The following is a 12,277-nucleotide window of genomic DNA, read 5'->3' on the forward strand; positions in this document are numbered from 1 at the left end:
ATGCAATCATGCTAGCGAACATCAAATATGAACATGTTAGTTAAACAGTATTGTCGAGTCACTACGGCCGGGATTCTTACTAAGGCCGTGATCTGCATTGCACCCACATCACACTGCGTTTTACTTCCTTAAAGGTATTTTATAGCTGAGCTGTGCTGTGCGATGTCAGCGCATTGTGGTTTGTTTGAATACTGGCCATTCTCCACACTGGGTCATGGTTGGAAGGATAACTTCTGCAATGTTTCCAGCCAGCCAGAACTGTTCCAGAGGTTGTTGAGCTGACTAGTGGTCACTACTAGTCCACCTCACCAGTCATAGGCTACCAGTTACTGATTGTGTTTTAAACTAGTTGTCAGGTCTAATTTCCTGTACTGATTGTGCTCTACCAGCCTAAGTAGAAAAGGCTTTCATTATGTCAGAATACAACTAGTAGCCTAGCGCCATGGTTTACAGTTTAACGATGCGTGGGGTTGGTGAGGGTGTTCGGAATAGATGTCAGTGTACAGGGTAGATAGTCCACTTCTCCATCCCTCCTCTAGGTGGCAGCAGCAAAAGGGTCATACCCAGTACTGGTTCTGCTGTAGAGTGGGGGTTGGGGTCCTAATGAGCTGGTCTGAACTCTCTGGATTTACAGCTTTCAATGAGCAGTCCGGCAGTGATGCAGAGTTGCTAACTGAGCCCCGATTGGCGAAAGGAAGCGGCCTGTCCAAGGCAGGACTTCCAGGGTCGCCTGGGCTCAGCGGAGTCACCATTACCGTGGGAGCGGCCGCGCTCCTCTGCGGATGGTCGTGATAGTCCAGTGGGGGCGAGGGCGAGGGCGGCGGTTTCAGTGTCAGAGGTTTTTGTTTCCTCTTCCTGTTGCGTCTCAGCAGTAGAAACAGCACCACCAGGATGATGACCAATAGGAGCAGGACCAGGAGAGGTAGGATCACCAATAGGGGGTTGTAAGTCCTCTGTGGGTATGACTCTACTCGGACCGGTGTCATCATAAAGGGGATCTCAGAAAGGTCTTCTCCTCTACCCATGGTGGGTTTGCCCAAAGTTGTACCTGTCGAGTCGTTGCGATTGGTGTTTCCCCAGTGATTGCGACCTTTGAACTTCTGGTGGGTCTTGCTGGATGTGGACAGGGAGGGTAGTGTTGCCCCAATACCAAACACTGTCGTTTGGTTCGTTTGGTTCAGAGACTGAGAGAAAAGACTGCTGGTGTTCAGGACGGGACTCTCTGTTCTTCTGACTAGCGATGGATCGTATGGAACGACAGTGAAGAGGAACTCTCCCTTGGCTGGTGGGACGTTCTCCGCTTTCACAACAAAAACCAACGAGTCGTTCAGCTCCTGCTCTTCAGTCATGTTAGCATTGAGCTCGATGGATATCCTCTCCTGCTTCACATCCTGGAAGGAGAAAGCCTCCACCGGCTCTGTTTTCATACCAGCTTTGGCTTTTCCTCGGGCCAGCTTGCCGTACTTTGGCTGGGACACGACCTCGAAGACGGGGTCGTTGCCTGTTAGAGAAGCCAGCTCAGTTGCATTGAGAAAACCAGCGTTGAGTTTGACCACAATGCCATTGGGTATTCTCACCCCTTTGCCAAACCTCACCAGGGGCTTAACTGTGATGTTGACAACCTGATTCGTCAGGTGAGCTTCCGACGTAAATACAGTGAACTCAAAGCTGTCCTGACCAGATGTGACGCTCGTCATTTGATAAAACAAGCGACCAGTCCTTAAGTCCTCCTGCTCAAACTGCCTCAAATCCTGGTTGTCCAGCCAAAGGATCTTGCCGTACCGTGGAAGCTTGGTGATCCGGTAGTGAACCGTTGTGGTTTTCCCGTTAGTCTCTGCAGCCAGACTCCCCTGGGTTAACGCTACACAGGTCTGACCCTGCTTCAGAGTCAGCCCTGTGTTGTTAACCAGGGAGATGGTGATCTCTGTCAACTCCAGGTTGAATAGCTTGTACACCGGCTCGTGGTGGCCGTCCGAGATACTGAAATAGAAGACCCCCGACGCCTGGTTTCCATCATGGACAAAGTACACCTTCCCACTGTTGATCTGAGCCTGAGTGAAGGACACCACAGACTCATTCAGGCTTCCTCCCAGGGCCAGATAGCCGTTGTTGGGCTTGCTGACGACAGTGTACTGGATATCCTCTGAAGGGTTGTCCAGATCTTTCACATTGAGGTTCTGCAATCCCAGGGCCACTGTGTCCCCCTGTACCACACTCAGGCTGGGAGTTTTGGTCTTCAGGACGGGTGGCTGGTCATTGATCGGGACCACTGTGATGTTGAACCACTCTTCCAGCACCTACATAGAGAAGAAAAAGATGACTTCATTGTCCAATGTACACAGAAACTGTGAACTATAATGTCTTCATTACAGTACATTCAGAAAGTATTCAGACCCCTTGGATTTTTCCATATTTTGTTACATTACAGTCTTATTTTAAAATGGATTTAAATACATGTTTTTCTTCATCAATCTAGACACAATACCCCATAACGACAAGCAAAAACAGGTTTAGACATTTTTGCAAATGTGTTAAAATAAAATAAAACAGAAATAACTTATTTACATAAGTATTCAGACCCTTTACTCAGTACTTTGTTGAAGCACCTTTGTCAGCGATTACAGCCTTGAGTCTTCTTGGGTATGACGCTACAAGCTTGGCACACCCGTATTGGGGAGTTTAGCCCATTCTTCTCTGCAGATCCTCTCAAGCTCTGTCAGGTTGGATGGGGAGCGTCACTTCATAGATATTTTCAGGTCTCTCCAGAGATGTTAGATCGGGTTCAAGTCCGGGCTCTGGCTGGCCCGCTCAAGGACATTCAGAGACTTGTCCCGAATCCACTCCTGCGCTCTTGGCTGTGTGCTTAGGGTTGTTGTCCTGTTGGAAGTTGAACCTTTGCCCCAGTCTTTGGTCCTGAGCGCTCTGGTGCAAGATTTCATCAAGGATCTCTGTACTTTGCTCCGTTCATCTTTCCTTTGACCCTGACTAGTCTCCCAGTCCCTGCTGCTGAAAAACATCCCCACAGCATGATGCTGCCACCACCATGCTTTACCATAGGGATGGTGCCAGGTTTCGTCCAGACGTGACGCTTGGCATGGTAGAGTCTGGCCACTACCATAAAGGTCTGATTGGTGTAGTGCTGCAGAGATGGTTGTCCTTTTGGAAGGTTCTCCCATCTCCACAGAGGAACTCTGGAGCTCTGTCAGAGTGACAATCGGGTTCTTGGTCACCTCCCTGACCAAGGCCCTTCTCCAACGATTACTCAGTTTGGCCTGGAGGCCAGCTCTAAGAAGTGTCTTGGTGGTTCCAAACTTCTTCCATTTAAGAATGATGGAGGCCACTGTGATCTTGGAGTCCTTCCATGCTACAGAAATGTTTTCGTACCCTTCCCCAGATCTGTGCCTCGACACAATCCTGTCTCTGAGCTCTACAGACAATTCCTTCAATCCCATGGCTTGGTTTTTGCTCTGACATGCACTGCCAACTGTGGGACCTTACATAGACAAGTGTGCCTTTCCAAATCATGTCAAATCAATTGAATTTAGCACAGGTGGAAAATCAGGTCGTAGAAACAGCTCAAGGATGCACTTGAGCTCAATTTTAAGTCTTGTGACAAAGGGTCTGAATAATTATGTAAATAAGGTATTTCTGTTCATTTTATACATTTTCTAAATTGTCTAAAAACCTGTTTTCCCTTTATCATTATGGGGTATTGTGATGTCATTATGGGGTATTGTGATGTCATTATGGGGTATTGTGATGTCATTATGGGTGTTGTGATGTCATTATGGGGTATTGTGTGTAGATTGATGAGGAAACACATGTATTTTATCCATTTTAGAATAAGGTTGTAACGTAACAAAATGTGGGGGGAAAATCTAGGGGTCTGACTTCTCTCCGAATGCACCATGTGTACATACACACAAAATCATGATTGACTATGAACAGACATGTACCAGCCCAGCCATAGACAGTAGGGTACATGTGTGGAAAATGCAAGCTAGGTTTACATATCATACACACCTGGCTGACGTCTAGAGGGCGCTGGGCCGGCTTTCCCTTGGGGTTCAGCCAGGTGTCGAAGACAAAGCTGTCATGGCGCGTCTCGGAGTCGTCATGGCGATATGTGATGCCATACTTGTTGAGAATTCGCTGGGAGAAGTTAGGTTTCTCCACACTGAGGTTCCTCTCTCCCACCACGATAACGCCATGCTGGGGTAACGACTTGACCTGGAACCAAACCTCATGGGAGTTGCGCTGGGGCGTGGGCAGCTTGAACATTAGGTTAGACGCATCCAGCTTGGACTCGTCGATGACAACACTGTCACCCTCGGTCACCACTGCACCTAGAATGCAATGAGAGACGAGCATTCATCTTTAACGTCACTAACATTTCACCAAACTAGATTTGATTAGCATTGACAGAACAAATGAAATGTATTAGAAATGTATTGCTAACATTTCGACTACTAGAATAAATACCTGAGGCGATCAGGAGGAAGCCTGTTTGATTGCCCCTTAAAACTGCATAATATTTTTTTTATTTTAAATAACCATTATTCACCCATTTTACCAATGATTTCCCCCGATGACCCACCTGTGTTAGCGAGGAGCAATGATTTGCGGTCGGTTCCAGCATTCTCGTAGGAGATGTCAATCTCAAAGGTCTGGGTCTCCAGGGTAACCGGTGGTGAAAACACTGAGAAGGTCATTGAGTCCATGGCAGACCATCCAACCGACTCCACAAAACTTTGGAAGTACAAAACCTCCCCCTGGTCCACCTGAGATACACAGAAGAAGGAGAAGAAGGAGAAGAAGAAGAAGGAGAAGAAGGAGAAGAAGGAGAAGCAGAAGAAGAAGAGGAAGGAGAAGAAGAAGAGGAAGGAGAAGAACAAGAACAAGAAGAAGGAGGAGAAGAAGAAGAGGGAGAAGAAGAAGAAGAAGGAGAGGAAGGAGAAGAACAAGAACAAGAAGAAGGAGGAGAAGAAGGAGAAGAAGGAGAAGAAGAAGAAGAAGAAGGAGAAGAAGAGGGAGAAGAAGAAGAAGAGGAAGGAGAAGAAGAAGGAGAAGAAGAAGAGGGAGAAGAAGAACAAGAACAAGAAGAAGGAGGAGAAGAGTTAGATACTCAATTCAGCAAACCTTTATCCCATGGTCCACCTGAGAAGAAGAAGAAGAAGAAAAAGAGGAAGGAGAAGAACAAGAACAAGAAGAAGGAGAAGAAAAAGAAGAAGAAGAAGAAGAAGAAGGAGAAGAAGAAGAAGAAGAAGAAGGAGAAGAAGAACAAGAAGAAGAAGAAGGAGAGTTAGATACTCAATTTAGCAAACCTTCGTCCACCTGCGACCACTAATCAGTGAAGGCTGGTGTTAGTATAAATCGGACGGGCGAGGCCACAATATGCTCACTTTTGTACCCCTGTTTCAACGTAGCCGAAACACTAACACTAACATTGAATAAAAACTCTGAACATCAACAACTTTGGTTAAAAAAAGAAGAAAAAAAACATATCTTAAAAAAACGAAGGGCAGCCAAACCTAAGTAACACACACCCCTAATCAGCTACAATCCCAATAACTAAAAAACCCCACTAAATACAACAAACAATAAACCCATGTCACACCCTGGCCTGACCAACTAATAAACTAAAACACAAAATACTAAGACCAAGGCGTGACACATTAAATATTTTTGGATGAAGGTTGGGCGGGTGGGTTTAGGGTCATTCAATATTGTTGGATGAAGGTTGGGTGGGTGGGTTTAGGGTCATTAAATATTGTTGGATGAAGGTTGGGCGGGTGGGTTTAGGGTCATTAAATATTGTTGGATGAAGGTTGGGTGGGTGGGTTTAGAGTCATTAAATATTGTTGGATGAAGGTTGGGTGGGTGGGTTTAGGGTCATTAAATATTGTTGGATGAAGGTTGGGTGGGTGGGTTTAGGGTCATTAAATATTGTTGGATGAAGGTTGGGCGGGTGGGTTTGGGGTCATTAAATATTGTTGGATGAAGGTTGGGTGGGTGGGTTTAGGGTCATTAAATATTGTTGGATGAAGGTTGGGTGGGTGGGTTTAGGGTCATTAAATATTGTTGGATGAAGGTTGGGTGGTTGGGTTTAGGGTCATTAAATATTGTTGGATGAAGGTTGGGTGGGTGGGTTTAGGGTCATTAAATATTGTTGGATGAAGGTTGGGTGGGTGGGTTTAGGGTCATTAAATATTGTTGGATGAAGGTTGGGTGGGTGGGTTTAGGGTCATTAAATATTGTTGGATGAAGGTTGGGTGGGTGGGTTTAGGGTCATTAAATATTGTTGGATGAAGGTTGGGTGGGTGGGTTTAGGGTCATTAAATATTGTTGGATGAAGGTTGGGTGGGTGGGTTTAGGGTCATTAAATATTGTTGGATGAAGGTTGGGTGGGTGGGTTTAGGGTCATTAAATATTGTTGGATGAAGGTTGGGTGGAAAATAAAAGGAAAACAATGCATAAAAAAAAAAATCATAAATGTTTATGATGCACGCCGAATAAAACCTGGCACAGTTCTGTTCTGTTTCTCAACAGTGAAAACCTGGCACAGTTCTATTCTGTTTCTCAACAGTGAAAACCTGGCACAGTTCTATTCTGTTTCTCAACAGTGAAAACCTGGCACAGTTCTGTTCTGTTTCTCAACAGTGAAAACCTGGCACAGTCCTATTCTGTTTCTCAACAGTGAAAACCTGTCACAGTTCTATTCTGTTTCTCAACAGTGAAAACCTGGCACAGTCCTATTCTGTTTCTCAACAGTGAAAACCTGGCACAGTTCTATTCTGTTTCTCAACAGTGAAAACCTGGCACAGTTCTGTTCTGTTTCTCAACAATGAAAACCTGGCACAGTTCTGTTCTGTTTCTCAACAGTGAAAACCTGGCACAGTCCTATTCTGTTTCTCAACAGTGAAAACCTGGCACAGTTCTATTCTGTTTCTCAACAGTGAAAACCTGGCACAGTTCTGTTCTGTTTCTCAACAATGAAAACCTGGCACAGTTCTGTTCTGTTTCTCAACAGTGAAAACCTGGCACAGTTCTGTTCTGTTTCTCAACAGTGAAAACCTGGCACAGTTCTGTTCTGTTTCTCAACAGTGAAAACCTGGCACAGTTCTATTCTGTTTCTCAACAGTGCTGCCAAAGAAATGAAGACTTATTCAATCAAAAACAATGACCAACCAAGCTTCCTGTTAATGTAGCACAGCATTCTTCCTGCCTGTGTTGGAATTTATATCCTGTTGAGTTTCTTTGTGTTCATTTCTCGCTGTAAATATGATGTTTTCCCAAACAGTACGGGTCAGATTCAGACTTGAGAAATGTACGCCGTTCCTACTCACGCCAATCTTACACACTTCTCAGCTGGGGTTGGAACCCAAAATTATTTTATAAATCGTTTTGTTCTGAACAGAACCCTTATTATTATTATTTTCATTCATCAAAATAAAGTTCTGAACCGGTTTGAACCCCCAAAAAATGTTTTTTTTTCTTCTTTAAAAAAAAAATCTTTCCTTTCGCTTCCTTTTTAAAACCTCTGAAATTTACTTTTTTTTGTACATTTAGCTCTACATTAAATGACATCACCATTCAGTTGTTTACATGAGCAACGAACAGACAAGTGGGTGGGGAGAGAGCGAGAGAGAGGGTTGAGGAGGAGGCTTGGCTCGAAGTGCCTGGGTATCTTGTTATGACATGCTTTATCTGAATTATATCTACAGAGGAGGAGCTTCTATGGAGGATCTTTGAATGTCTTTGAACTTCCGAGAGTTGGCTTTAAAATTGGACCGGAGCTAGCTAACAAGCTTGTGTGTGCAAAGCGGCACCCGAATTAAAAATATATCTTACCTTTTTTGTAACGAATAAACTCAATTTGAAACATGGTAACTATAGTATCCTTAACTAGCATTAAACAAACAAAAAAGTGAATCCATTCTTCTATAATTAAAAATCTTTCTGAATCCGCCTTGTAACGTCAGTAGGCTACAGCTAAGCTTCGGAGTGGCAGGGGCACAAGGAGGTGGAGGAGCAGGTAGCCTACACACTGGCAAAGATATTCTGCTGGCAGGCAAACACTGGAATACGTTTCTGAATGACAAGAGTGAGGGCATTGCATATGCGCTGTTGTTGTTTTTTGTAGGCCAAAAAAAACATTCCTGGAATGTAAAAAAATATATATTGGTAATTTAAAAATACAGTGGTTTGATTCATCCAGAAAGTTGACACATTCAATTGTTCAAATCCATGAAATATTTGTAAGGTGAGAAAATTGTACAATAAGAGTTGAACGGTAGTCCTATAAATCTACCTTGATAATCCTCACTAATCATGGGACTGTAACGACAAAGGTCGTCGTGAACCGTGCTCCAGGTTTAAACTGCTAGGTATGGTCTTCATTCCATAATGATTCAAATGGGTTACATGTCCCAAATTATTAATCCCCTCTACCACACCTTCATTAATACGGCCTACCTGTAGAAACACCTCTACCACACCTTCATTAATACGGCCTACCTGTAGAAACACCTCTACCACACCTTCATTAATACCTGTAGAAACACCTCCTCCACACCTTCATTAATACGGTCTACCTGTAGAATCACCTCTACCACACCTTCATTAATACCTGTAGAAACACCTCCTCCACACCTTCATTAATACGGCCTACCTGTAGAAACACCTCCTCCACACCTTCATTAATACGGCATACCTGTAGAAACACCTCTACCACACCTTCATTAATACCTGTAGAATCCCCTCTACCACACCTTCATTAATACGGCCTACCTGTAGAAACCCCTCTACCACACCTTCATTAATACCTGTAGAAACACCTCCTCCACACCTTCATTAATACGGCCTACCTGTAGAATCACCTCCTCCACACCTTCATTAATACCTGTAGAATCACCTCTACCACACCTTCATTAATACCTGTAGAATCACCTCTACCACACCTTCATTAATACGGCCTACCTGTAGAAACCCCTCTACCACACCTTCATTAATACCTGTAGAAACACCTCCTCCACACCTTCATTAATACGGCCTACCTGTAGAATCACCTCTACCACACCTTCATTAATACCTGTAGAAACACCTCTACCACACCTTCATTAATACCTGTAGAATCCCCTCTACCACACCTTCATTAATACCTGTAGAATCACCTCTACCACACCTTCATTAATACCTGTAGAAACACCTCCTCCACACCTTCATTAATACGGTCTACCTGTAGAATCACCTCTACCACACCTTCATTAATACGGTCTACCTGTAGAATCCCCTCTACCACACCTTCATTAATACAGCCTACCTGTAGAAACACCTCCTCCACACCTTCATTAATACGGCCTACCTGTAGAATCACCTCTACCACACCTTCATTAATACCTGTAGAATCACCTCTACCACACCTTCATTAATACGGCCTACCTGTAGAATCACCTCTACCACACCTTCATTAATACCTGTAGAATCACCTCCTCCACACCTTCATTAATACGGCCTACCTGTAGAATCACCTCTACCACACCTTCATTAATACGGTCTACCTGTAGAAACACCTCCTCCACACCTTCATTAATACGGCCTACCTGTAGAATCACCTCTACCACACCTTCATTAATACAGTCTACCTGTAGAATCACCTCTACCACACCTTCATTAATACGGCCTACCTGTAGAATCACCTCTACCACACCTTCATTAATACCTGTAGAAACACCTCTACCACACCTTCATTAATACGGCCTACCTGTAGAATCACCTCTACCACACCTTCATTAATACGGTCTACCTGTAGAATCACCTCTACCACACCTTCATTAATACCTGTAGAAACACCTCCTCCACGCCTTCATTAATACCTGTAGAAACACCTCTACCACACCTTCATTAATACGGCCTACCTGTAGAATCACCTCCTCCACACCTTCATTAATACGGCCTACCTGTAGAATCACCTCTACCACACCTTCATTAATACCTGTAGAAACACCTCCTCCACACCTTCATTAATACGGTCTACCTGTAGAATCACCTCTACCACACCTTCATTAATACCTGTAGAAACACCTCCTCCACACCTTCATTAATACGGTCTACCTGTAGAATCACCTCTACCACACCTTCATTACTACCTGTAGAAACACCTCCTCCACACCTTCATTAATACGGTCTACCTGTAGAAACACCTCTACCACACCTTCATTAATACGGTCTACCTGTAGAAACACCTCTACCACACCTTCATTAATACCTGTAGAAACACCTCCTCCACACCTTCATTAATACGGTCTACCTGTAGAATCACCTCTACCACACCTTCATTAATACGGTCTACCTGTAGAATCACCTCTACCACACCTTCATTAATACCTGTAGAAACACCTCCTCCACGCCTTCATTAATACCTGTAGAAACACCTCTACCACACCTTCATTAATACAGCCTACCTGTAGAATCACCTCCTCCACACCTTCATTAATACGGCCTACCTGTAGAATCACCTCTACCACACCTTCATTAATACCTGTAGAAACACCTCCTCCACACCTTCATTAATACGGCCTACCTGTAGAATCACCTCTACCACACCTTCATTAATACCTGTAGAAACACCTCCTCCACACCTTCATTAATACGGTCTACCTGTAGAATCACCTCTACCACACCTTCATTAATACCTGTAGAAACACCTCCTCCACACCTTCATTAATACGGTCTACCTGTAGAATCACCTCTACCACACCTTCATTACTACCTGTAGAAACACCTCCTCCACACCTTCATTAATACGGTCTACCTGTAGAAACACCTCTACCACACCTTCATTAATACGGTCTACCTGTAGAAACACCTCTACCACACCTTCATTAATACCTGTAGAAACACCTCCTCCACACCTTCATTAATACGGTCTACCTGTAGAAACACCTCTACCACACCTTCATTAATACCTGTAGAATCACCTCTACCACACCTTCATTAATACGGCCTACCTGTAGAAACACCTCTACCACACCTTCATTAATACCTGTAGAAACACCTCCTCCACACCTTCATTAATACGGCCTACCTGTAGAATCCCCTCTACCACACCTTCATTAATACCTGTAGAAACACCTCCTCCACACCTTCATTAATACGGCCTACCTGTAGAATCACCTCCTCCACACCTTCATTAATACGGTCTACCTGTAGAAACACCTCCTCCACACCTTCATTAATACGGCCTACCTGTATAAACACCTCCTCCACACCTTCATTAATACGGCCTACCTGTATAAACACCTCCTCCACACCTTCATTAATACGGCCTACCTGTATAAACACCTCCTCCACACCTTCATTAATACGGCCTACCTGTATAAACACCTCCACCACACCTTCATTAATACGGTCATCTCCACCCAAAACAACGAATAGCGGATGAATAGAATGATTTTCTCGTGCTCAAGTTCAAGGTCAGAACTCGTAGAGAGAAGTATGAAAAAGGGGATGACGTTCTATTCACGTGCTCTTAACTCGGGTCGGGAATACCTTCAAACTCCTGGGTTCATTCTCACAGAGCGGCACTCAGAGTAGGAGTGGGGGGTCTAGGATCAGCCCCCACCCCCACCCCCTTTTTTAAAATCCATGTAATCATATTCATTATGATCTTTAAAAAAGGTCAAACTAAACCTAAAATCAGCAGCTCTGCTCTTACCATTGTCTGTGTGAAGGAGGAGACATCTACAGTATAGTTATTAGCAAGCACTGTCACCAGTCTGCCGAGTTCGGGTCGACGAATCACGTTGAAGGTGATGGTGCGGTTGGATCTCTTGTCATTGGTCACTGCCTGCAAATCGTCCCTGGTGATTGGTGTTGTAGAGCCTGTTGGAAAAAACCTATGGGGTAAACAAACGCTCCAACATACTGTGTACACAGGCACAATCATGTAACATAAACTAGTACTTACAGTACAGGCATACATAAAGATAAAGTCTTTTAATGAACGACTGCCCCTTAAAAAAAAAAACCCTTCTTGTTTTTGAAAACTGCCTATGTGGCATCGGTATGAGTCAGAAACATTTGTTCTTGTGTCAAAATGTACGACAAAGTTGCAAAGTGGATAATTTTGGTCATAAACTGAGATTTGAGAGAAGGTATAAAACTGAATGAAGTTGAATGAATATTAATAATAATATTAACGAACTTAAATTTCCATCCTGCCCACAACGTACAGCACCCAAGTGATCAACATCAATATTTTGATTTGTTTAACACT

At 44.0% G+C, this 12,277-nt stretch overlaps 1 protein-coding gene across 1 annotated transcript in view; it reads right to left on the bottom strand.

Moving 5' to 3' along the window:
- Nucleotides 1-431: 431 nt before the first annotated feature.
- LOC135513459 (chondroitin sulfate proteoglycan 4-like) overlaps nucleotides 432-12,277 on the bottom strand; it is an 82,248-nt gene continuing 70,402 nt past the window's right edge. Inside the window, exons 12-15 of the mRNA XM_064936338.1 lie at nucleotides 11,717-11,883; nucleotides 4,598-4,781; nucleotides 4,024-4,346; nucleotides 432-2,297 (exon numbers count right to left, since the gene is read on the bottom strand). Coding sequence (XP_064792410.1) covers nucleotides 558-2,297; nucleotides 4,024-4,346; nucleotides 4,598-4,781; nucleotides 11,717-11,883 — 2,414 coding nt within the window. The 3' untranslated portion in view covers nucleotides 432-557. The remainder of the gene's footprint in view (nucleotides 2,298-4,023; nucleotides 4,347-4,597; nucleotides 4,782-11,716; nucleotides 11,884-12,277) is intronic.

Source organism: Oncorhynchus masou, chromosome 25, assembly GCF_036934945.1.
Source record: "Oncorhynchus masou masou isolate Uvic2021 chromosome 25, UVic_Omas_1.1, whole genome shotgun sequence".
Lineage (NCBI taxonomy): Eukaryota > Metazoa > Chordata > Actinopteri > Salmoniformes > Salmonidae > Oncorhynchus > Oncorhynchus masou.